This window comes from Chironomus tepperi, unplaced genomic scaffold (genome assembly GCF_022539635.2).
Source record: "Chironomus tepperi strain 1889 unplaced genomic scaffold, CSIRO-AGI_Ctep_v1 contig_431, whole genome shotgun sequence".
Taxonomy (NCBI): domain Eukaryota; kingdom Metazoa; phylum Arthropoda; class Insecta; order Diptera; family Chironomidae; genus Chironomus; species Chironomus tepperi.
Window position 1 is genome coordinate 1 of NW_027226553.1, and position 26,139 is coordinate 26,139.

General features: G+C 32.5%; 6 protein-coding genes, 1 long non-coding RNA gene and 1 pseudogene across 8 annotated transcripts; 4 read left to right on the forward strand and 4 right to left on the reverse strand.

Annotated features, from left to right (window-relative positions):
• Positions 1-851: 851 nt before the first annotated feature.
• On the reverse strand, positions 852-2,718 carry LOC139097813 (uncharacterized). Its single transcript, XR_011545103.1, has 4 exons — positions 2,686-2,718; positions 1,994-2,215; positions 1,178-1,497; positions 852-987 (listed from the first exon to the last, which is right to left on the reverse strand). It is a non-coding gene; the product is annotated as an uncharacterized lncRNA (long non-coding RNA).
• A 1,715-nt stretch (positions 2,719-4,433) lies between these two features.
• Positions 4,434-7,758, forward strand: LOC139097797 (fibulin-1-like). The gene is made up of 7 exons (XM_070649761.1): positions 4,434-4,950; positions 4,994-5,410; positions 5,835-6,053; positions 6,112-6,732; positions 7,095-7,230; positions 7,287-7,511; positions 7,572-7,758. The coding sequence occupies exons 1-7, from the start codon at positions 4,434-4,436 to the stop codon at positions 7,756-7,758; spliced, it is 2,322 nt and encodes a 773-aa protein (XP_070505862.1).
• Positions 7,759-9,164: 1,406 nt separating this feature from the next.
• LOC139097821 (uncharacterized) lies at positions 9,165-11,043 on the forward strand. Of its 2 annotated transcripts, XM_070649777.1 has the most exons (4): positions 9,165-9,438; positions 9,947-10,329; positions 10,391-10,496; positions 10,560-11,043. In XM_070649777.1, exons 1-3 carry the CDS (start codon positions 9,411-9,413, stop codon positions 10,478-10,480), a joined length of 501 nt encoding a protein of 166 aa, XP_070505878.1. In that variant the 5' UTR covers positions 9,165-9,410; the 3' UTR covers positions 10,481-10,496; positions 10,560-11,043. The 2 variants fall into 2 exon arrangements, with proteins under 2 accessions (XP_070505878.1, XP_070505877.1); XM_070649776.1 differs by having other exon boundaries at positions 9,166-9,438; positions 10,391-10,582.
• Positions 11,044-11,357: 314 nt separating this feature from the next.
• On the reverse strand, positions 11,358-12,345 carry LOC139097818 (globin CTT-X-like; annotated as a pseudogene).
• Positions 12,346-13,153: 808 nt separating this feature from the next.
• On the reverse strand, positions 13,154-13,992 carry LOC139097822 (globin CTT-X-like). Its single transcript, XM_070649778.1, has 3 exons — positions 13,819-13,992; positions 13,493-13,635; positions 13,154-13,443 (listed from the first exon to the last, which is right to left on the reverse strand). Exons 1-3 carry the CDS (start codon positions 13,903-13,905, stop codon positions 13,185-13,187), a joined length of 489 nt encoding a protein of 162 aa, XP_070505879.1. The 5' UTR covers positions 13,906-13,992; the 3' UTR covers positions 13,154-13,184.
• A 1,047-nt stretch (positions 13,993-15,039) lies between these two features.
• Positions 15,040-16,202, reverse strand: LOC139097820 (globin CTT-VI-like). The gene is made up of 3 exons (XM_070649775.1): positions 16,056-16,202; positions 15,684-15,826; positions 15,040-15,500 (listed from the first exon to the last, which is right to left on the reverse strand). The coding sequence occupies exons 1-3, from the start codon at positions 16,185-16,187 to the stop codon at positions 15,227-15,229; spliced, it is 549 nt and encodes a 182-aa protein (XP_070505876.1). The 5' UTR covers positions 16,188-16,202; the 3' UTR covers positions 15,040-15,226.
• A 1,163-nt stretch (positions 16,203-17,365) lies between these two features.
• Positions 17,366-22,844, forward strand: LOC139097796 (chitinase-3-like protein 2). Its single transcript, XM_070649760.1, has 10 exons — positions 17,366-17,610; positions 17,733-17,761; positions 18,060-18,612; positions 18,810-19,256; positions 19,322-20,301; positions 20,507-20,637; positions 21,261-21,519; positions 22,034-22,420; positions 22,516-22,646; positions 22,718-22,844. Exons 1-5 carry the CDS (start codon positions 17,538-17,540, stop codon positions 19,609-19,611), a joined length of 1,392 nt encoding a protein of 463 aa, XP_070505861.1. The 5' UTR covers positions 17,366-17,537; the 3' UTR covers positions 19,612-20,301; positions 20,507-20,637; positions 21,261-21,519; positions 22,034-22,420; positions 22,516-22,646; positions 22,718-22,844.
• Positions 22,845-23,203: 359 nt separating this feature from the next.
• On the forward strand, positions 23,204-26,127 carry LOC139097817 (uncharacterized). The gene is made up of 3 exons (XM_070649772.1): positions 23,204-23,524; positions 23,790-24,290; positions 24,704-26,127. Exons 1-3 carry the CDS (start codon positions 23,437-23,439, stop codon positions 26,107-26,109), a joined length of 1,995 nt encoding a protein of 664 aa, XP_070505873.1. The 5' UTR covers positions 23,204-23,436; the 3' UTR covers positions 26,110-26,127.
• The last annotated feature ends 12 nt before the right edge of the window (positions 26,128-26,139 follow it).

The window sequence follows — 26,139 nt, forward strand, 5'->3', positions numbered from 1 at the left end:
ACTTTTGATGCAGGTTGAATGGGACAAATTGAATGATTGATTGAAAAACTTGAATAAGGCATGACTCTAACATGGTAGTTGAACTTAGTTTGATCATCCAGAGTCGTCCGAGTCATGCCATCCTAGCTCTGGATTTTGAATCGATTAAGCCGAATAGATAATTTTGGCTAGTCCAAGGCAATGGTGCTAATCATGGTTGCATCACTGAATGACTATATCCAGATGAGTAGGAGCTGAGGGTTGTTTGACCCCTAAGGAAACTTGTAAAGAATCTAAAAATTAAGCAGTTTTCGCAGCTTTAAAGGCCACAAATGGATTGTTCGACTAAATATCAGGCTCCAGACTGTCTTGACTCTGACTTGATGTCGAATTTTGGTTCAAATCCGTACTCAATCAATACCAGAGTCACGCACGTCTAGTGCCGGATTTTGGATTGGTTAACCATGTCGGGTAATTAATCCAGAATCCAAACTCAGGTATGGAATTAGTCCGGTTCTATTCAAGATTCACCAAATTTTGGTCACAAATCTTCCAAAAATTCACAACAATTGATTCCAAAAAAACTCAACTTTTATCCACCCGAAACGCTTGACTAGACCGAATCGAATGACGCGATTCAAATTTATGCTCGAGAATTTTCAGTCAGAACTTTAAAGCTTTATGTCAAACTTGGTTCCGTGTCGCCATCTACAGCTAAGAATTGAGACGCAATTGATCAGTATGCCTGTGTGGGAATTTATTGCGCAATTTATTTGTACAATAATCCGGCGATTTTGGAGAAAATATTTATAGATACAGGTTGAACTATATGCTGAACATGTGAAGGTTGAGCTCGATTTTTTATAAATTTAAATGTTTACATTTATTTGACTTTTGTGTAATGTTAATGAACTCACCTTCGGAATTTGGAGTTTCTGGATGAGCTTCTGGTATGAGACTGGCTATGGTTGTGTTGATTTCGGGCAGTTTAAGCTTCTCTTTGGGGATCTGTGGATATTTTGGAATAAAATTTGATTTTTTTTCAATTTTTTAACGGTTTTTTTGAAAAAAATTCAAAATTTAACAATTTTTTTGAATTTTTTTAACGGATTTTTTTGAAAAAAATTGCAAATTTTGTCAATTTTTTTGAATTATTTTTAACGAATTTTCAATTTTAAAAATTGCAAATTTTACTCACAATATCACTAAAATTCCCATTTTCAGGTTCAGGTTCCACAACTTCAGGCACTTCCGGAACGTCCGCCATACATGCATCATCATCACATTTGATTTCAGTGTCAATGCACATACAAATTAAACAATTTTTTGGACCCAATCGAAATTCTTCACCTTCTCGATAGGATTTATTTTGAAAATGACAAGAAATTTGTTGATCTATTGACGGTGTCTGTCCTACTGTATAGTAAAGTTTAGTAACTGCTTCCTCTTCTTGGACTGGTTGTGCTTTTGTTGGATCTTCTCTATCGTAGTCATTGTAGTCATTGTAGGCATCGTTATCTTCAACAAAATTTGAAATTGATTATTTTTGAAAATTTAAAAAAAATTTTGAAAATTTTAAAAAAATTTGAAAATTAAAAAAAAAATTTTAAAATAAAAAAAATTTGAAAATTAAAAACAAATTTGAAGAAAATTTAAAAAACTTGAAAAAATTTAAAAAATTTAAAATTAAAAAAATTTAAAAATTTGAAAAAATTTAAAAAAAAAATTGAAAATTTGAAAAAGTTTAAAACAATTTAAAAAAATTTAAAAATTGTAAAAATTTAAAAATTTAAAATTTAAAAATTTAAAAATTTAAAAATTTAAAAATTATAAAAATTTAAAAATTTAAAAATTTAAAAATGTAAAATTTAAAAAATTTAAAAATTCAAAAATTTGAAAATTCAAAAAAAAACCTTTATTTTAAACAATTAAATTTTAAAAATTCAATTTTAAAGACATTTACAACTTGAACTTGAACTTGACCAAATCATTAAAAAATCAAAGGCTTACTCACTGTTAGCATCTATTTGTCCATTCAAGATAATCCAAATGCACAAATCACCAATCCAACTACAATCAACAACTTTTCAACTTTCGCATTATTATTATTTTTTTTTTTTTTTGTTTAAAATTTCTTCTTTTTGCAATTTAAAAAATTGAAATTATTTCACAAATTTACACATTTGGCACACTCGAGTGACGCTGACTTCTGTTTACTTTATGATGATTTTATTTTCTATTTTTATTCGAGACGAGATAAAAATTGCATGACAAAAATAAATTTAATTCTTTTTTTATTTTGCAAAATTTTAATAAATTTTTTGAGATGGAAAAATTGGAATAATTTATTGGAATTTGGGAAAATAAAGGTTTGGATTTTAAAAATTTTAGATTTTTTTTCAGATTCTTAAAATTTTATTTTTGTATTTTTAAATTTTAAAAAAATTTAAATGGATTTTCTTTTTATTTTAGTATTAAATTTAAATCTTTAATTTAAAAAACAATTTTTACTATTTTATATTAAATATTAAAAATTTTGTATTTTTAAATCAAATATTTTTTTTTAATTTTTAAAATTTAAATTTTTTCAATTTTTAAAATTGAATTTTTTTTAATTTTAAAATTAATTTTTTATTCCAAAATTGAAATTTGTTTGCAAAAAAAATAAAAAAAAAAAAAAAAAAAAAATTAAAATTTATTTCACACAATTTAAATTAAGGAACCGACCCGACTCACTTCACTATAATAAATGATGAGAAAAATTGTTTTGTGATCTTTGAAAATTTACGATTTGATCTCAATTTTTACATTTTCTTAATTTTTTTCTCTTTTTTTTCATTTAATTTTCTCTTCGAGGATAATTTTTTTCTCTCAAATTTAAAATTCAGCACAAAGTCACAAAAGTGGAAATTTGTTGTCCCCACCACCTCCATTACCTTAACAATTGCACATAATTGCACGGCAATTGTCTACAAATTTTTATTCTTTTTTCAGCCTTCAAGTGGATAAGACAAGTTTTAAATTATAAGTCAGAATAGCACTAAAAATTGTGATTTTTTTGAAAAATGACCCATCCGGTGTGGTTCAAGTTTCTTTTACTGCTGACATTTGCACTTTGGATGCATCAATGTGAAGCATTTGGTGAGTGGATTTGATAGAAAAAAATTATGAATTTTTAGTGAATTTTAAGTCAATTTTGATTGAAAAGTTGGAAAATTGTGGAATTAATGTGAAATTTGTGGAAAATTTAAAGATTTGAAAATTGAAAATTGAAAAAATATTTTAAAATTAAAAAAAAAAATGAAAAAATCAAAGAAAATGAAAAGTTTGAAAAGTTTTGGAAAATTTTAACAAAATTTAAAAAATATATAAAAAAAACTAAAATTTAAATTTGAAAAAATGTGAAACAAAATTTGAATTTTTTAGATTTTTTTTAAATATAATTTTTAAAATTTAAAACCCATTTGATACTTAATTGAATTTTGTTTTAAAAAAATCCAAAATATTGAATTAATAGTTCCGAAATTTAATTAAAAAAACATAAAAAATCAACAGTTTGAATTTAAAATTATCAAAATTAAAAAATTTAAACAAAAGCCGGCATTATTTGTGCAGCATAACACTTTATGTCAGCGAAAAATTCTAATAAATTCAAAGGAAAAGCTGAATGAAATCTGAGAATATTTATTAACTGAAATATGAAATTTTAGATCAACAAGCAAATTTTTATTTTATTTTTGAGCTATTTTTTCTGGTGAATTTTTTAAAAAATTTTGAATTTTTTTTTTTTCAATTTTGTATTTTTTTAAAGTTTAAAAAAATTTCAATTTTAAAATTTTCAATTTTTGAAATTTCAATTTTTTAAATTTTTAAATTTTTTATCTTTAAATTTCCCATTTTTACATATTTTTTAAAAAATTTTCAATTTTTTTTCAATTTCAATTTTTTTCAAAATTTCTCAAATATTCCAATTCAGAATCCCCAAATCAACAGTCCTCAACGACTGCTGCAGCTTCGGCAGAAACCGATCCAAAAAGTCCTGCGATGCATCCTCATTCGATCTTCATTCGGTACCCAAAAGTTTGCAAATCGAATGCAAAAGTAAAATCAAATATTGTTGTCGGAAGCAACGCGAGACGGAAGACTGTAATGAAGGCATTATAGCTGCACAAAATGGAACTTCATGTCCTAGTGCATCCACTAAATATACGGTAAGTCATCAGAGTCATCAGTTGGTTGGGTTCATTTTGGACATTTTGGAGACCGTCCGCAAGTGGATGCCTCCCAACTCTGGACAGCATTGTGCTGACTGACTTCATTAAAAATTTCAACTTATTTCCCTTCCAGATCTGCCACAAAGCATGCATCCTCGGCATACAAATGGCCACCAAGGGTCACGATTGCAACAGTAAAGTCAATGGCGAGGAACTGCTTGAAATCAATGCCAGAAAGACATGCTGCGAAAAAAGCAGGAAGAAGTCATTCTGCCTGACGACGAAGAAACCGACGAGGCAAATCCTGACGACGACGATTACGGCGATGATGACAATGACACGTCATATCATGAAGTCAGTTCCAGTTCCGAAGCTACAGAGCCTACAACTACTCAGTCAGAACCAACAACAACTACACAGCAAACAACGACAGTTCCTGAATCCACAACAACCGAAACCACAACAACAACTATTAAACCAGCTGACTATGATGAATTTACATCCACAACAGCAGCATATCCAACAACACCTGCACCTTATCTCCCACCAGAAGCAGTATCAAAGTTAAAGGTTGGCTATGACAGCTTTGAAACTAATGAAGTTGACACAGCAACAACAACCCGAAGATCTCCACCAAAATATAGATATCAAGCAACAACTGACAAGCTGTTCATGCTGTCTAATGAAGAATCAACGACACAAAGATCCTTTATGCAGCCACCAAATTTCTATTTAGTCTTTTTACGTCCCGAAAACAGCACAAATTCACAAAGGAACCAATTACTATATTGAATATCCAGCACATCGTGAACCTTTAGATCCATCAAGATTCCAGGCAAGCAGTCGCAACAGCGGCAACAATCCCGAACCATGCGGTGAGAATCGATACTGTGATCATAGCTGCATAATCATGCATGGCGTTCAAAAGTGCTCATGCAATAGAGGATACATCCTGCAACGTGATGGACGGACATGCTTAAAAGCTGACGGTTCAAGACTTCCACCAGAAGAAATAAGGAGGACAAAGAAGCGATGCCCGGGTGGACACTTTTTGAATGACTTTGGTGACTGTCAGGACATTGATGAGTGTCGGATACAGAATAATGGATGTGGTAATAAGGCTATATGTAGGAACACAATTGGAAGTTATGAATGCATTCCGTTGGAGATTTGTAGGGCTGGATATCGATATAATGAGAAGCTGAGAGTTTGTGAAGGTTGGTTGGACTTGGAATTTGATTTGGGAATGGCTGACTTATTACTTAATAAGGCTGTCCATCCCTCCTGCCTATTCAAGAGCGTGACCCTTTCACCCTTCCGTCATCAAGAGCGTGACCCTTCACCCCCTTCACCCCTTCACCCCTTCCCCCTTCTTCAAGATCGTTACATAATAAGTGACCGGTTTCGTACCCGAATACAACAAGTCGGTCGATCAGATCCAAAATGCCAACGGTCAGGTCGTCGAGACTCTATCTTGATGTGATCTATTTCTGATCATTACGCTGGGTTCGGTTTAGTCGACACCATGTCAGAGTCATGCCGACATGGTGCCGGATTTTGGTATCAATCAACCGACTTGTTCCAATTCTTGCTACTTCTGTCAATTTCCACCAATTCTTAATCATTCTTCCTAATTTACAGACATCAACGAGTGCCATGAAGACCCAAAGATCTGCGAAATAGGCCAAGTCTGCAACAACACAGTCGGAAGTTACTTTTGTGAGGATTCATTCAGTGAATTTAAGGCACGATGTGAGGAACTTGTGGTAACAACAATGCCAACAACAAGATCAACGACACCGATGACTGTGGAGCCATGTTATCCAGGATTTGAGAGGAATTACAAAGGAATATGTGTTGGTATGTGCTTAATATGATGTCATATCCAATATATAGTCACTTAAACTTTACTTTACAGACATCGACGAATGCATCTTCAATCCATGTGAACAAGGTCTGATTTGTGTCAATCGTAATGGTGGATATACGTGTGAGGTGTCACATTGTGATGCTGGATTTAGACCTGAAGGAAGGGCTTGTGTGGATATCAATGAATGTGACAGTAATCCATGTCCAGTCACGCACAATTGTGTCAATACTCATGGCTCGTATGCATGTAGGATGAAGATATGTCCACGTGGATTTATAATTGATAAATATGGACGTTGTGAGGATGTCAATGAGTGTCATATCCATAAGAATTTATGTCGTAATGCTGACTGCATTAATACGAATGGATCATTTACGTGCAATTGTAAGGCTGGATTTAGAAAGGATGACAATAATTATTGTAGGGACATCAATGAATGCATTGAAAATATTCACGATTGTAGTCATCGATGTGTTAATAAAATTGGTGGATATCAATGCTTTTGTGATAAAGGATATAGGCTGAATGTGGATCAAAGGACTTGTGAAGATATTGATGAATGTAGGGAACATGGGGAGCAGTTGTGTCAGGGTGAATGTGTTAATACTTTGGGAAGCTATGAATGTAGATGTCCTGCTGGATTTAGGAAGGAGGAATCTTACTGCACGGGTGAGTACTAATTGTCTTTAACTAAACTCATTCATGAACTGAACTTGTCCTCAAACTGAACTCGTCCTTGAACTGAACTTATCCGCAAAATAAACTCATTCTTGAAAAGAACTTATATTTGAACTGAATTCATGAAACTGAACTTGTCCTCAAACTAAACTCCTGAAACTGTCAAACCTTGAACTGAACTTGTCCTAAACTAACTCATCCTTGAACTGAATTTGTCCTCAAACTAAACTCATTCATGAACTGAACTTGTCCTCAAACTGAACTTGACCTCATATTGAACTCATCCTTAAACTGAACTCATCCTCAAACTGAACTTATCCTCAACTATAACAATTCATTCTATTTTCCTATAGATATTGACGAATGTCAAGAATATCCTGGCATATGTGACAAGAAAACAAGTCGGTGTCTCAACATTCCAGGATCATACAAATGCATGAATATCAAGTGCGATGAAGGCTATAAGCTTGTTAAACGAAATGGTGAAAGGTAAAAAAATCAAATTTTTAATAACTTAATGCCTTAAAATTCAATTCTATGGCCAGATACTGTCATCTAAGGACACCATGTGGTGATGACGATTACGATGAAGATTGCAATAAGCCGTGGCTGTATTCTATCTCATTTGCATCAAGGATTGCTAACTGCACAGCAAGCAATATCTTCCATTTGAATATCTCTACTCATTATCGATATGATGTAGTTATTGAGGATGTTCGAGCATATAGCACAAAGGAAAGCATCAAAAAAGCTGGATTTGATGATTTTGTGTAAGTTTTTCAAAATTTTAACGGATTTTAAAAATTTAAATTAATTGAAAATATTTTTAGAATTCAAAAAGTTTCAACTGGATTCTTTTTGGCATCAACGCGGGTAATTGATGGACCACAGGACATAGATATTGATGTCTTGGTGACATTCTATAGACCAGATGGAAGTGTTGAACATAGAAGAGGAATTAAAGTTAAAATGGTTGTGTCGGAATTTTCATTTTATAAATTTAGTGTCAGAAAGTGAGAAAAGTTTGAAATTTAAAGTTTTAAATTTGAAAAAATTTGAAAAATTTTAAATTTTAATAAAAAAAAAAAAAAATTTTAATTTCTAAAAATTAAAATATTTTCAAAAATAGCATTTAGATTCAAATTTTTAGTTTAAAATTAAAATTATTTTAAAAAATAAATAGATTTTAAAAATTTGTTTAAATTAAAACAGTAAAATAATTAAAAATTAAGTTAAAAATATAAAAAATTTACAAAATTAAAAAAATTTAAAAATTTGAAAAAAGTTGAAAAATTTGAAAAATTTAAAAAAATATAAAAAAATATTAAAAAAATTTTATGAAACTTTAAAAGATTTTAAAAATGTTAAATTTTAAAAAACAAAGTTCAAAATTAATTTAAATAAAATTCACTTTTATTTTAACATAACTAATTTTATAAATTCATTGTAGTAAATTCTATTATTTAATTTTTCACTTTACGTCATAAAACTAATTAGCACTGAACTAAAAATAGAACAATAAAAACTTTTTAATTTTAATTTTAAATCTCAAAATAGTTTTTAAAACAAATTTTTTAAAAAAACTTAAAAATAAAATTTAAAAATTAATAACTCCAATCTTTCAATTTTTTCCGACTTTATTCGTCACTTTTTAAGTTTTTTGCCATAATTTTAAGATTTTTTTCTCGCAATTTTTATCTTATCGACTATTTGTATTTGATAAAAAAAACAATAAAACATAAATTTTTATTCACTTTTTTTTTTTAAATTAATTGACCTTGTTAACTGTTTTTATCTATTTTTTATTAACTTTTTTAGCAATTTTAATTTTTTTCACTTTTTATATAATTTTTAAAATTTTTTAATATTTTTAATAACAAGTCACACTCCCGACTAGCCTTGCTTCCGATAGTTTTTAAAATCGTGATAAACTTTTTTTTATTATCTTTTTTGATAAATTTCGATAAAAAATTGTCAGTCACACGGAATCTGATCGCAAACTAATCCTATAGGGAATGTAATGTTTTGTAATAATGATGTAAGCCAAAAGCTCAAAAAGCTTTAAAAAGCTCCCAAAAGATGACACTTTTGACTGTCAAATTTTGTTCCTCACTCACATGCTTTTTTTGTTTATTTTATCGCAAAACGATTAAGATAAAAAATATTTTTAATCTCTACAATTTGCTGTCGCTGATTGCACACAGTTGTAGTTGAAATACACGAAAAATCGGGAGCTAAATTAGTATTCCTTGGTTGACGGTTGACAGAGAAAGTGCTGACATTTTAAGATTTAATTTATTGATTTTTTAAGAATTTTTAACAATTTTTAAAATTTAAATTTAATAAAAAAAAATTAAATTTTTCAAAATTTGAAAAAATTGAAAAAATTTGAAAAAATTGACAAAAATTGCAAAAAAAAATCAAATTTTTTGACAAAAAAAGTGAAAAAAATTCAATAAAAAAATGAAATTTAATCAAAGACAATAAAAAAAGTGAAAAAGCTGTCAACAACAATTTGCTCACTTACCGGTTAGATAAGGAATTTGGAGGTCGTATGTTACATACTGCTGAACATTGACTTAGTTTTTGCAACAAAAAAAAAACAATAAAAAACCTTAAGTTAAAATTGACCTAGGACTGAAAAAACTGCGGATACAAGTTTTTAAATAATGGCTGTTACACCAAAAGTATTGATTTGTAAGTGGAAATGGAATTGGAAAAATTTTGAATTTTTTTAAAGGAATTTCACAATTTATTGAAATTTAAAAAAAAATATTTAAATATTGAATTTTTGAATTTTTAAATTTAAAAAATTTAAATTTTCAAAATTTAATAAAAATTAAAATTTTCAAATTTAAAAAAAAATTGGAATTTTCAAGTTTAAAAAATTGAAATTTTCAAATTTTTTAAAATTGAAATTTTCAAATAAAAAATTACAATTTTGATATTTCAAAAATGAATTGAATTTAAAAAACCTAAATTTTAATTTTTTTGTACTTTAAAATTTGAAATTTATGTTTTTTTAAAATTTGAAATTTTTGTTTTTAAAAAATTTGAATTTTTTTTTTAAATTTTTTTTTTTTATTTTAAAACTGAAATTTTTTCTAATTTTTTTTCATATTTTCCTTTAATTTTTCAATTTTAATAATTTCCCTTCAATTTCAATCAATCCCACACCCCTAACCCCCTCTCCCCCACCCCCCAGTTGGCCCCGAAAACTCCGGAAAGACAACCCTTCTCTATCAATTCAAATATTCCGAATTCATCCAAACAATCCCAACATTCAGCTGCAATTGTGAGACAATCTTCTTCAACAACCTCCCCATGACATTCTGGGATGTCGGCAGTTCCGCTCCCGTACAACAATTCTTCAATTCATATCTCAAAGACAAAAATGCTCTCGTATTTGTCATCGATGCAAGCGACAAAGAACGTATTGGAAATGCACGATGGCTGTTGTCGCAGGTTATGGACGATGTGCAGTCAATGCCGTTGATTATTGTTGGAAATAAAATTGATGAAGTGGATGTGATGGATAAGAATGAGATTATTGAGAAATTGGGACTTAATCAGAAGGATGAATGGGAGGTATGGACATAAATTTGACTGTTTTTGTGGCTTAATATGATGAAAATTGTTGTTTTTTTAGTATCGAATTGTGATGACGTCAGCAACAACAAATGAAGGAATCGATGAAGCTCTCAAATGCATTTACATGTGCTTATATTCCAGACGTTAGTTCTGTAATCTTATCAGTAAATAATTCACTTTTTTTTGTGCAAAACAAAACAATATTTTATACTTTTAATAAATTTAAGGTGGCTTTTGTCATGTTTTTGGATGCTTTTTCTATCAATTCGGCCCTCCTGATCCTCCTGATATACTCTGATCCCCATCTAACCCCAGAATACGCCGGTACAGAAGCCGGATTGCTCTGAAATTCTGAATTTGCCATGATCTCCAAAATTCGACCGTTAGGATGACTTATCCAACACCTGGGACGCATTCATACAGTGGAACCTGGTAGGGCGGGTGGGGTAGGTGGTCAACTCTATCCCTCTCATCCCCTCACATACTTTTCTGGCCTTATAGATCAATTGTGACCCTTACATGGCTCATGACCTTCCAAAACTCACATAACACCCCCTAACTACCATCGAAACCCACTTCTACCCCCTATATCCCAATACCAAGTCCAATACTTCCTCTATCAATTAATCACTTACATCATCTAAATACACGCCGATCTCGTGACTCATAAAACATCAAACGAAAGTCAAGTCATCTTAGTTCCTATAAATAATTATTTAAAAAATTATCCGGCAAACATCAACAATCGATTACTCATTTTTCATTCTTAATCTTATTTTATGGTGTCACTTACGTCTTATGCTGTATGTAAATTGATCATTTTGGAATAAATAAAAATTTTTAGTGTCTGCGGCGCTTTAGGAGATGAAATTTGAGTAGGAATGGAGATTTTGGTTGATTTTTAAAAAGGCTTGTTGTCGACTTGAATGACATATGGACTCAAAATGCAGAATTAAGCTACAGTTTAAGCCACAATTACCCCAAATCATAAAACCCTTCAAAACCTCACAAAATACCCCCTAAAATTTCTTTATTAATTCACTTGTTCAATGCATCCAAAACATTAAATGTAATATGATATAAAATATCCATAAAGTCACTCCATGCCTTCTTGCCTTCATCATCTAATTTACAAGCACCGGCAATGATCTCCAACATGACGTCACGCATTTGAATAAAATGTTCCTTTGTTATGCCTTTTTTGCCATGATAATCTGCGTTGTCCTAGACTGCGGTGACTAAAAAGTCGCGTTGATGTTCTGTGCCAAGGGAGTCGATGGCAGCGGCGAAGAATTCCCTGGAAAAGTTTATATAGTTTGAAATAAGTTGACTTAGAGGCTACCCAGAGGAGCTCAACAAACACCCTACTTCCTCTTTTAGATACTAGATCGGGGCCAGCTGCCGTCATAGCAGCATAAACAGGTAAACTTACATGATTCGACCGCAATGATGACGAATTTGTGGTGTGTCTTTGAGTTCTTCGAGTGTCATGTTTCTAAATGCTGGATATCTCTTCTTATGTTCTGGATATCGCTTCAGAAATGTGTAGAAAATGGCTTGACCTGATTCGATGGGCTAGAAATGAGATATAAGTGCTGTATATAAACTGGCTGTAAATTGATGATGATAGTGATAATTGGTAAGGATAATTGGTAATTTTGGAAGATACAAGATGTAGAGAGGTCGAAAAATATGGCTGTAGGGTTAGTGTGACTCTGGCCTTAGGTTTAATCGATAATATCGAGATTCAGGTTAAAGTCGCGCCGGTCTGTGTCCGGATTTATAAATCATGTGTCTTCCAGATATCTAATAGCTTTTCAGAACTAAGCATTAAGTTCTAATTGATTCTAAAGAAGCTTTATAGCATCAACTTACATGTTCGTTCACAATCTTCCAATTATCCTTAATAATTCTGATTTGACTATCTGTCAACACCCTTAAAGGTGGAGTTCTGATTACATTTACTCTAGTTTGAGTGTTTCTCCATAAATATCTTGGAAATTTTGGATACATTTTGTACTTTCTGGATATTTTTTGACTCAACTATTCAACAATCTTTAAAATTTATTCAAATTCATCACCATCCTGACCAGCTCTCACAAAATTCTCACATCAAATGAAACATTTTGCTAAAATATCATCAAAAAAAAGTGCCAAACACATCAAAATATTGCATGAAAATGTCAACGCTTAATGACTGACATTAAAATGATGATTATCGTGTTAAATTAAATTACAGAAATATAAAAGAGTCAGGTTTCAGTCTTATAGATCAAATTGGGAAGATAACTGGAATTAATCGAATAAAAATAATGAAAATAGGAACTTGAAGGATGTAAAAGACAGTAAAGTTCTGGAAGAAATGTTCAGTTATTCACGCGATTGGTGATTAAAGGTGAATTTTGGGTGATGAGAGGAATTTATTGGGATATTGAAGGAATTGAAGGTTAGTAGGGGATGTCAATATGATTAAATGAACTTGAGACATCAAAGTGCATTGTCAGAGGCTGTTTTGACGATTTTTTGCCAAATTGGACTGCAAAAATTGAGAATTGTTACAATTTAATGGTTGGGTAACTGAAAAACAAGCAAGAATGGCCGAAATCAGCCATCACATAGCCATCATGACACCATTACGTATTAGAACCCCCAAGGCACACGTTTTAGCTATTGTAGACACTCATATCAAGAATAGCGTGGCTCCAACTTCAGATATTCCATTGTACGTCTTGTGCTTCTAGTAATGCTTAGGAAGGAAGGGGAATCAATCCAAAAAATCAAAATTTCAACATAAATCTCAATAATCCTTTATTAATATTCATAAATTTCTACTATTAATAATTCACAATAATTTACTTCCTCAATTCATCCAAAACATTGAATGTAATGTGATACATCGTATCCATCAAGTCATTCCAAGCTTCTTGACCTTCATCATCCAAACTGCAAGCTCCTGTGACGACTTCAACCAAAATGTCTCGAATTTGATTAAAATGCTCTTTTTCGATTCCTTTTTTGCCATGAAAATCAGCATTGTCAGCGATGGCATCGTAGATGATACTTTTGCAGTTCTCAGTACCGAGCGCATCAATTACGGTTCCAAATACAGTCCTGGAATTGGAAAATGTCTGAAATGTCTGAACAAATTTTGAAAACTTACATGATTTTCATGCAATGCCGTTTGATTTGAGCAGTGTCCTTCAAATTTTCGAGTGAAATATTCCTGAATGCTGCATAACGTTGCTTATGTTCTGGGTGACGCAGCAAAAATGTGTAAAATATTGCTTGCCCAGATTCTTCAGGCTTTAATGAAATTTTAGAGTAAATTGTGAGTTTTTGTACCAAATTCAAACTTAGAAAGGCTCAAGTCGGTGAAGATCTTCTATAGAAATGTAGCATCGAGTCCACATCGACTTCTAATAATAATTCAGACCCGCCAAAAGTCTGAACTTGCATTTGAAACCAAAAATATGGTCAATTACTCACATTCTCACTTAACGCCTGCCAATTGCACTTGATGAGCTCAATTTGACGATTTGTCAAACATTTCAGCGCTGGTGTCACAACACTCATATTAAAAACAGCCTATTAAGGTAGATTCGATTCAAATCTCAAAAAATCCACAAAAACTCCTCAAATGAACAACTTATTGTACCAAAATTTGACTGACAACTGAGCATTTCCACCTTAAAACTACTTTCTTTTAAGGATTTTTTCCACGAAAATGACAATGAAAGACGTTTAAATAGAGGAAGTGGGCAGAGCATTGAACGGTTAATAACAAACTTTGAGGTAAACAAATTATATTTATGTAAATAAAGAATAAATTAATTGTACATTTTTGGTGTCAATTTCTTCTTTTTCAGATCAATTTAGTTAGATAACGGAAGCAATCGGAAGTAGTAAAAAGGAAAAACTTAAAGGAATTTTGACTGATTAGAAAGACTTTTGTCTGAATTGAGTGAATTATTGATGGCCTAGATTAGTGTTAAGGGGTTATTGGGACTTTTCCTGAGCAGCACATGCAGTCAGTAAGGTCCCAATCATATCAAGATTTGTGCGTTGCAGTCACACACTCTGGGTGGGTCATGTAAGTCGGATGGGTTCGAACCTGAGGCGGAATTCAAGGGCGTCCTAGAGCATATCCTCGAATTGATGTCCTAGGTTGACTTAAAAATCCCTTTCTGTTGTTCCGATTCCAAAAATACCTTAACTTGCTTAAAATAGAATGAATTTATAGTTTTTTTGACATAAAATATCCCATCCATCAATAATCGACTGATCAATTGTTTGTTATAGTCAGAAAAACCAATAATATGTTGGAATTCCATAATTGTAATTTATGACGTTCATTTATGTCATTTGGTTAGTGACTCATCAGTTGAAAGTTGGCTTTATGGATATAATCGTGATCTTCGAATTGGTTTCGATCAATTAGAAATGCTGGAGATGTTTTGGGTGTCAAATTTGGACTTTAAAGCAGAATTGACTGGATTCCGGGATTCGGACACCGATTGGACACCAAAGTCTGACTCCACTGGACTCCAATGGACTCCAATGAAGTCGGAATCTAAAATGGAGCTCTGCCAAAGCTTAAATGTGATACTCTGTAGAAAAGTCAACATTTACTGCCTAAAGTATTTAAAATCACTGACAGCGCCTGAAAGGCTTTATTTACTACTTAATATTCATATTTCCACAATTTTTACAATTTTTGTACGCAAAGTTTTCAATTTATGAGAATTAAATAATTTTATAAATGCAAAAAGTTCAAAAAATTGCAAGATTTCACAATTCTGCCTCCAGCCTGCTGCTAATCATGGAATATAACACCAAAATTTTCCACTTTTTCATCAAAAATTCCCCAAAATTCTTTCCAAAAAATTCCAATTTTTCACTTCTTTGCAGGCACTTTTTTAGCCTCATCAAGCACATTGAATATAATGTGATACAAAACGTCCATTAAGTCACTCCAAGCTTGCTTTCCTTCATCATCTAGTCTACAAACAGTCGTTAATATTTGAATAATCACACCACGAAGCTCCATAAAATTCCTTTTTGATATTCCTCGACGTCTGTGATATTTTCCAGTTTCTGTGACAAGACTGACGATGGCTGGAATGCCATTTTCTGTTCCTAAGGCGTTGATTGCTGTTGCAAATACGTCCCTGGTTAGGGGGAAAATTGGGAAAATTAAAAAATTTTGGTTATATAGCACAAGTCGGTTAGTCGATCAAGATCCGACTCGACTCTGATTAAATACCAGAGTCTCGCTAGCCTGATGGTGGATTTTGGATAAATTAATCAACTTGTGCTATTCAAAATTAAGCATAATTTGAGAGAGTATTTACATAATTTTACTAGCATGACTCCGAAATCCAGGAGTTCCTTTCAGCATAACTAGTGGTGTATTTCGGAATGCTTGAAATTTGACTTGATTATTTGGATATTGTTCCAGATATGTGTATAAGATGATCTCTCCCGAGTCTCCTGGCTGATAATTGTGTAAGAAAATGGATTAATTTGGAGTTATTTGGATATTAGATGATGGAGAAAATGGGAATTATTGACCCTTTTCCCTGCACCCACCGTAAGGAGCTTCATTTCCAATTCTAAGAAACGCTCAATCTACTTAATTTTGAGATGGGGTGAGAGGAGTTTGAAGGGGAGTTAACAACTTGTTATGGAGTTCTTGGTCATTAAGACCATCAATGTACTCTTACCTTTGAGTACGGAATAGCCCATGTTCTCTTGATAATTTCAATTTGACGTTCTGTTAATGGTTTTAAAGGTGGGGTTATGGGCTCTTTGTCACCTGATATGATTTGTTGCACATTTGTTACTACGTTACCCATTTTTATTAAATTTAATTATTTAAAAGCCATTTATTTTATTTGGTTTGCTTCTTTAATTTTTGTTCAATATTTCAATTTTTTTAAACAATTTTTTTTAAAATCCTTTAAATTTTAATTTTTAATGAAAATCTTTTCACATTTTTTTACCGAAAAATATTTTAAAATAATTAATAATTTTAAATTTAAATCACTTTTTAACTTCAAATTTATCAATTTTTGTTCTTAATATTTTTTTTATTTTTAAAAATTAAATTTTTGATTTTTTAAATTTTCAATTTCCAAAAAATTATCATTTTCTTCAAATTTTCCACTTATATAGTCATTCATTAATTCAAATAAATTCCATCCGATTAAAACACATCCGAAATCTCCAAATGTCAAACAGTAAATGAAAAACCTTCGAAATTTTTCCTTCATTTTCTATGTAAATTTAATTAATTTTATCAATGAACAATCAATGGTGCATCAAAAAAACGGAAGAATTTTCTTTTCCTTAATTAGTTTTTCTTTTTATAGACGGAAATAATAGAAAAATCGAAGTAAAAATTTCTATTTTTATTGCTTTTGTTTTTGTGTGAAAAAAAAAATTGAAAAAAAAATTGAAAAAATTGAAAAATTGAAAAAATTGAAAAATTTTTAAAAAATTAAAAAAAAAAAAAAAAAACAAAAAAATTTGTAAACAGCTCAATAAAATCCACGAAAATTTTTCAAATGGCGAATTTGTTGACACAGGAATTTCTAGTGATTTTTTATATCTTATCAGGCACAACAAATCGGTCAAAATCAAGCAAAATATTGCACCGTTCTTTTCTTCTTTCTTCTGATGAAATAAGCAAGCCTATAAATGAGACACAATGCATGTCGTAAACATTTAATTGTACTGATTCATGTGTTCATTTGTAGATTCTTTATCAATATAAGCAAAAATACTGTTTTGTTCGATTTTATTCTGTTACAAATTTTCGATAAAGTCGAACGTGTTTGCAGTTTTGTTAAAAATTATTAAATTTAAAAAATAAATAAAAAAGTGAAATTTGAGAATTTTTAAAATTAAAATAAAAAGTTTGGGTTTAAATTTGATCAAAAACTAAAAAACTTATTTTTTATAAAAGTTAAAAAAAAATTTAAAAAGTCAAAAAACTAATTTAAAGATTTTAAAAATTTGAAAATATTTAAAAATTTAACAATTTAAAAAAAAATTAAAAAAATTATAAAAATCTTAAAAGTTAAAAAAAAATTAAAAAGGCTTTAAAAAATAAAAAAATATTTTGTAAAATTTTTAAAACTTAAAAAAGCTTAAAAAATTTGAAAAAACTTCAAATTTGCTTAATTTAGTGCCAAGAAAAAGTCATGAATTCCCTAAAATATTTACTAATTTTTGCGACTTTTATGTTAACGACTATGAAGACCGCCGGTGCAGATAGTAAGTGACAATAATCACAAAATTCAGTTTCAGTAGCTTCAACATTGATTGTTAAATGCCAATTATGTTTCCAATTAGTCAGTTCAACTTCAAATAATGTGAATTTTTCTTTGATATTTTAGAAAAACTTGTTTGCTTTTGGAACCCGATGGTAAGTGTGACTTGCTTGATTTTTAAATAAAAAATTAAATTTAAAATTTTTAAAAAAATTAAAAGTTTCTATAAAATAAATTTTCAATTTTAAAAAAAATTAAAAATATTTTTAAAAAAAAAAATATATTTTTAAAAAATTAAAAATTAAAAAAAATTTAAAAAATTAAAAAAATATTTTTAAAAAATTTAAAAAATAAATTTAAATTTAATTTAAAATTAAAAAATTTAAATTTTAAAATTTTTCAAAAAATTTCATTTTAATTTCCAATTTTCAATTATTAATCCCCAAATTCCAGGCATCAAACAGGAACGGCCTCGGAATATTCACAGTCAAGAACATCGACCCACACCTCTGCACTCACATCGTCTACGGATATTTCAGTGCTGATTCCGATGGCACAATCTACCAACCCCAATTTGGCAATGTCGATGAATTTTACATCTACAACTTTGTGTATCATCGAAAAATAAATCCAAATCTTCAAATTATAGCCTCAATTGGAGGTCCCGACTTTCCATCAAACATCTTCGAGCAGCTTTCATCCAACGACACCAAACGTGTTGCATTTGCTGACAAAGTTTTCCAATTTGTGAAAGATTTCAGCTTCGATGGAGTCGACTTGTATTGGCCGTACCCAAAAGCAACTGATAAGACTAATTTTGTTAAGCTTTTAGCAGAAGTCAGCAAGCTTTTGAAAGCTTATAATAAAAGTTTGACAATCTCTGTGGCACCAAATGGACAGAATCCATTAAATATGTACGAATTGAGTGCTATTGACAAGTTGGTTGACTCTGTTTATTTGGATATATCGAGGCTGTATGATATTGATGGAATGTTCAGCTATGCAGGTAGGATTGAGTTAATTAGGGGTGTATATTAGGATGGGGAGCCTTCTGGCTATGCTCAGAGTTTGTAGGACTGCAATGTGGAGTTGTCCGAACTCCAAAAAGGCCCTCCCTTTGGAGTCCAGGCTCCCAAAGTCCAGTTAACTCTGACTACGTCCCTAGACATATTCTAGCAAATTCTAACCTCAACCCACTTTCAGTCCCACACGCCCCACTCCGACCATTGTCATACAAACCAACTCTTGCCGTTGAATCAATCATATCCAGCTGGATATCCTCAGCATTCCCACTTGACAAAATCATCCCAGGAATACCAACTTATGGACGTTCATATACACTAAGAAATGCCTACAATTACGGTGTTGGAGCTACAGTCACCAACAATGGACATCGTGGTGATTACGGAGCTGAGAATATCCGAAAGACATCAATTCTGCCTTATAATGAAATTTGCTATAATTTAGAGCACAATTCAAATTGGAGGAGACTTTATCATGCTGATTCACGTTCACCTTATGCTGTTTATGATGTTAATCAGTGGATTAGCTTTGATGATGTCCAATCAGTACTTGATAAAGTCAATTTTGCGATAACTGTAAAGAACCTTGGCGGTATTGCATTTTATGACCTCGATATGGATGATTTTGGTAAATTGTGGCTGTAAATGTCAATTGGATCAATAAATTATTTCCTGTTTTTGTTGTTCTTACAGCTAACAACTGCGGATATGGACATTTTCCATTGATTAATGCCGCACGACGTGAATTATTCAATAAAACTGAAACTGGAACGGAACCGACACCTAATTTTACAACACCAAATGCTGACTTTTCATGTCGTGGACGGGCTGATGGAAATTATCAGAATGTGATGAATTGCAGGACCTTCTATATGTGCGCTAATGGATATAAGTACTTGATGAACTGCCCTGGAAGTCTTTATTATCATGAGGATGTTGATCAGTGCTTGTATAGGCCGAATAATAGCTGTGTAGTTGCTTAAGTGGGTGCCAAGGGGTGGGCACTTTTGTTGACTATATTGGATTATTGGATATTAGTATTTAAGTGTGACTATACCAAAAAGTAATAAAATTTATGGATGAGCTTAATAAAGGCTGTTTTTTAATGTTGACCCCTCAGATACACCCTCGCCCAATATCTTTGCAGTCAACTCAACCATTATTTACCCACTTCTGTCTTAAACTCTCCAAAAATTATCAGCAATTACCCCCAAAACCATGATAAGATAGCACAGCCAACAAAACGTCACAAAACTATCCATTTATCAGCAATTCTCATCCAGTTAATCCTCAATTCCGATAAAACCTCCTCAATAAAACTCCAAAGCACATCAACTTACATCTCATTCAGTGTCAAAAATTGAAGGAATCAACAACATGAATAAATCAGTCGCAGTAGCAAGCCTAGCAATTTTCTTGGTGATCTTAATTGCATTGCCAACACCATCAGTCGCATTCTGGCGTCCATGTAACTCAACATTGAGACCACCAGATCGTGTTGAGTCACCAGACTGCTCAACAGTCACAAATACCTGCTTGGTACAACGTGGCGGTGTTATGAGAGCTAGTGTCTTCATCTCATCACCTGGTTCACATGATGAATTGATGGTTGAGAGTTTTGTATGGATTTTCGGTGTTCGTGTGAGATTGCCGGCAGTTCCACCACATGACAAGTGAGTTTTGGGGGAGGTAGGGTGGTGTAGGGCACTGTAGGTAGTTGTAGATGGATGTAGGGATGTTTAATGGATTTCATGAATGAGAATTGGTCAACTGTAGATTGATCAAAAGGGAATTTGATAAAACTTTTCAATTTAACCGCAATTTCAGTTCTAACCTCAAAAATTCTAACCTTAAAACATTTTTTTCTGAATTTTCCAGTGGATGCAACAGCTTGTTCGTCAACAATGTTCAACAATTCTGTCCAACAACCCCAAATGTTCAATATGAATGGAGAGTTGAGCAAGAAGTACCAACCATCACACCTGCATTCCAAAACTCAGTTGTACAATGTAAGTATTGAGACTGGTTGTTATATAAAGGAACTGAGTATGTCCTCATGATGATTCTGTGGTCAAGAGTTGATTGGTTCAGTTTGGGAAGGTATGCGGCGTTGAAATGACAATAAATCGGATGTCAGGCTAGAGTAACACTGGCTGTGAGTCAGATTCAATGAAATTTGGTCTCAGGTCAGACTCATGACAGCCTAAGGCATGCTTAACCGCTCTTCTATGCCTTGCTCAACCCAAAATTGGCCTCTAAATGAGATACATCCAAACTGACCCTCTGTCAACTCCAAACCTTCCCATTTTTTGATAAACATTCAACTCCCTTACGTAACAACTGTCAATTCCAAAGTTGACATGCTATATATATCCTCAGAGATAGCATAAATGCACACCTGCATGTAAATATTTTCAAAAATAATCTAATCAGTAAAGTTTAATTGATTTAATAAATTTAAATTTGATAAGACAAGAATATTAATTACCGATTAATTTTAAAAGTCGGTAAAACACACAAAAATTGAGTGCTTCCTTTGCGATAAGATACCGAAAATATTTGTGGTCGACGATAAAAATTTCTAGTGATTAGGAGCAATTTATTTACAATTTTTATTTTCATTTAATTACAGTCCAACTTTGGGACCGTGGATCCCTTGAAGGATGCCTCGAAGTCACAGCAACAGTTGTGTAAATACTGAATATATGGACCCATGGCTATGTCAAAAGTTTACGAGAGATTAAAAATACATTTTGGTTAAGTACAGCAATAAAGATTCTGGACAGAAAAATAATAAAAAAAAAAGTTAAAAATTCAAATAAAATTGAGTATTTTTTGTTGATTTGATTCATTTTGAATCAGGAAGGACTGAGAATGGTAAGGGGATTAAGGTGGGTTGAAGTTTGAATCACTATCCGATGTAAGGTCAATGTCAAGCCTCATTTGGCATCAATTTAGTTGATTCGTTGTCAGTACAAACCAATTGTGATCCATGACCTTAACTAGATGTTCCCAGAATCTGATTCTATAGCTGAACACAATATGCCAATTCCCAATATCAACTGCAATATTATCTCCATCGACGGTCTCTTTCCAAAAGTTCTTTAATGGCATTTTTTATCAAATAAGCTTCAAGTCGGAACAATTCTTAAGTCGCGTGTCATTTACGATTTGTTGACAATCAAAAATCACCTCTGATACCTAAGAGTGCGCAATTCCTACAGCTGCCATAGCTTAGCTAAGAGGGTATTTAGGGAGGGACTCATAGGTCAATCCTCCAAAAAATAATAAAATTTATTAATAGAGCATTTAAGTAAGTAAGCTTAACCATTCATCCCTTTCTGCATTAAATTCATCAAAATTATCAACAATTACCCCCTAAAAATAAACCATTCAATCTGATAGGCAAATCCTCAATTCCGATAAACCTCCTCAATAAAACACCAAAGCACTTCAATTCACCTCTCATTCAGTGTCACAATTTCAAGGACTAAAAATGAACAAATCAGCCACAATTGCAAGCCTAGCAATTTTCTTGGTGATCTTAATTGCATTGCCAACACCTTCGGTCGCATTCTGGCGTGCATGTAACTCAACATTAAGAGCACCAGATCGTGTTGAGTCACCTGACTGCTCGACAGTCACCAACACATGCTTAGTACATCGTGGTGAAATTATGAGAGCTAGTGTCTTCATATCGTCCACAGATACACATGAAGAGTTGATGGTTGAGAGTTTTGTGTGGATTTTTGGAATTCGTGTGAGATTGCCATCAGTTCCACCACATGATAAGTGAGTGTAGGAGGTAGTAGAGGGATGAATGGAGGTTTAGGAGATATAATGAATGAGAATTGATAAACTGAAGTTTGATTTTCCTAATTTTACAGTGGATGCAACAGCTTGTTCGTTAACAATGTGCAACAATTCTGCCCAACACAACCAAATGTTCAATATGAATGGAGAGTTGAACAAGAAGTACCGGCAATTACGCCTACATTCCAAAACTCTATTGTACAATGTAAGTATTGAGCTTATTTGCTATGAAAAGGTACTGATCTTGTCCTCTTAATACGACATTTTTCATTACAGTCCAACTTTGGGATCGCGGTTCTCTTGAAGGTTGTGCTGAAATAACAGCAACAGTTATATAAGAATCATGGCTTTGTCAATAAAGATTCTAGACAAAAAAAAATAAAAATTATTCAGCTAAACTTGATTTATTTGTGTGAATTTAATTAATCTCAAGTGGGTGTATTGGGGGGGAGGGTGTTGGGGTCAAAACCCCCTCTGTAGTTTAACAATATTAATCAATGTTAAATCAAATTAATCTTTTCTATGGGCTGAAAAACTTCAGGCCAGTTTGCAGTCTCATTTGGCATCAAGACAAAGTTCTGACGTTCATGACCTTTCGTCACAGCTCTTATTGGCATTTGACATCAAACTGTCACGCATGTAGCATTCACGATCACCACAAATCAAAAGAACAGCACATCTGTTGCTCCAGCATTGGAAACAATCATAAACTATTCAAAAACTTTCAAGAAAAAATCAAACGTGAACAAGCAATTAAGTCTTTTATTAAACCAGTTATCTCAGCATCTTCACACATTTCGCATGTCTGTCTTCTTTGATGTGTTTGTGTCACTCTATTTTCGGTATTTTACAGCATTTGCTCAGTTTCATTGTGTCATGTGAGGTGTTTTGGATAACATTGATCACTTTCTCTAAATATTTACGAATTTTACGGTCGGAAAATCAAGAAAGTTAAGAAATTTTTACAAATTCTGTTTCTGGGTGTGAAGATTGTCATGGAATTTACAAGGAATGTAATAACAGCAAGCTTTAAAAGAATTCTGAAACGCAATATTAAAGATGGAACTTCTGGAAAAACCAATGGTAAATTATGCAAATTTTTTAAATTTTTTACCGGACACATTGGATTGGTTAAGAGGTTTTGAGGTGAATTAAGTGGATTTTCGTGAATTCTGAAGTTGCCACAGCTTACCAGGGACGTGTTGACTTCCAGACAGGCATTTAGCCTCTTTACCCTCACTCCCCACTCTCCTGTATAGGCAATGTTTTGGAATCCAACCAAATAAATCATTTTGAGTGACATTTACGCCCTAGAACCACAAATAACCCAATATTCTCTCATTTTTAGATGACAATCAACTCTCATCAGTTGCAACAAGTCAACCTGGCTTTGATTTTCGATCAAAATATCAAAAATCATCAATACTCCCACGCACCAGTACAGCTTCAGAAAGTTCAATATACCTAAATAAGGATTTCATCAAAAGATATACGATAAATAGTTGCAGAAGCTTCCGCAGTGCACTAGAAATGTTCAGTTCTCCAGCAATTAAGGAAGAACTTGAGAAATTTCGATCAATTTTACTCTTAAAATTTAGAATAAATGGAAATTTTTACAAACCAAATATGAAGGAATTAGTGGAATTAAATGCAAGGTGTAAAAAGGCAGCTGTTGTGATTCTAATAGCATCAAAAAATGAGGATGACTTCTTGATTTATTGGAAGTCGAGGGAAATTGATCGATTACTGAAGCTCAAGAGTTACAAGGAGAACTTTGGGAAACAAGATAAGAATCTTTGTGAATTTACTGCTGAATTTTTGGTTGAGTCGCTGTTTCAAGGATGTTTGGGTAAGTTGATTGGTTAATTTGGGGTTTTATGGTTCCTGCTTAGAGGCTTGAAGATGGATGTAAGGAGCATGAAGGGTACAGAGGGCAGTAGTGATATAGGTTCATACAAAATTGGCAGGATTATCAAGTCTGGACTCCAAATTCCGATTCTAATGAATTGCCAACTTTGGGTTCCAGTAGTCGACCTCGAGTGACCGGCTTCTGTTATGGTGGAACGGTGTGGCACGTTATAGCTACAATACCAATACAGTACACCTGGAAGCAGAGCTCGAAGTCCAATCGACTTGACTCGACATGAACATGCAAAACCTGAGTCGACTTCAAGCTCTGCCTGGAAATCGGTCACTGCATATGCGTCTGCACAATATCCTACCTTGATAAAGCCATTTAAACCTCTCATTTTAATCTTCTAGGTCTCAAAAGCACCTTTGACATCCAACCATCCACAACTGAAATTGAATTCAACTACCTAGCCGACTCTCGTGACTACAATTTACTGTTTATAGCTGCAGAAATCGGCAATGTTGATGTCCTCAAAACTCTCCTTCTGACAGGCCTAAAAACATCAATGCCAGACTCAGACCTCAACATTCAGATGATTGCCTATAATAATCAACAATTTGATGTGCTTTTGGTGCTGCTGCAGGAAAATTTTCCATATCCAGAATGTATAGACATTAATTTGTGCTCAGAGGAAGTTCAGGAATTCCATAAAACAAGCAGTGAGCTACACAAGATGATAAAAGTCAATAATTCATCAAAAATTTGTGAAATTTTATCAAAAAATCCAGATTTACGATACTTTTACAATTTATCCAATGAGTCAGCCTTAGCCGTAGCACTCGCCAGCAGGTCACTTGACATATACAAAATTCTAGTCAGCAACAAGATCTTTTTTGGTCCACATGAAGATGTTGATGAGCTTCTTAAGCCTTTAGGACAACGTGATCGACGAACATTGCGGGAATATAACTACAAATACCTCAAAACCATGTCTGAAAGGCATATAAACATCCTCATGGCAAATTCCCTAATTGGATCAGACATAACAGACGAAAGTGTAGCTCATGATGTCATGCTGCATGCCTATCGAGTCCTCAACCGGAATCCAATGACTAAAATTCTTCTGGAAGTTGTCGCGTCGACCAGAAATTTTCAAATTATTTTCGAATTTAATCGCGATTCCGTTAATGTCCTTAATCCAACAGCTGAGAAAAATACAAAAGGACTTTACAGTACATCCGGTAAAATATTCATTGCAGCAAAGGAACTGCTTGACAGTTCAACAGAAAATGAGGCTTTTGGGACATTGGCACATGAGTTGTGTCATTATGCATTAAATGCTGTGTACGAGAATAAGGCACGACCTTATTTGATTAAGCATAAGGATAGATTCCTGAAGTTTATGGACATTTGCAGCATCTGTGAAGAGAATTCAGTAAAAGAGCAATACATTGACATGGTTTTCACTCGATATCCAACAGATGTTTATCATGCAGAGCTGATCGTTCGAGTTCCTCATTTGGCTGCTTTATACCACAGCCAGCCTGACAAACTAAAGACTGCACAGGAAAATTTCCCAGAATTATTTGAATATTATGAGAAAATTGTGATGTCTGAGCTGGAAAATGCACTGCCGAAGCTTCTAGAGAAGTCTGAACTGAAAATTGGAAGGAGGAAAAAAAGATACTTTTTAAGGAAGCGATTTTATGCTGTTTTGGTGATAATTATTGGATTATTCGTTCTATTTGGATTCTTTTATGAAGAAGCTGTTCAAGTGATTAAGAAAGTGTACCTTAAAGCTACAAGGTTCAATTAATTTACAATGTGAAGACACCTGAACCAAAAA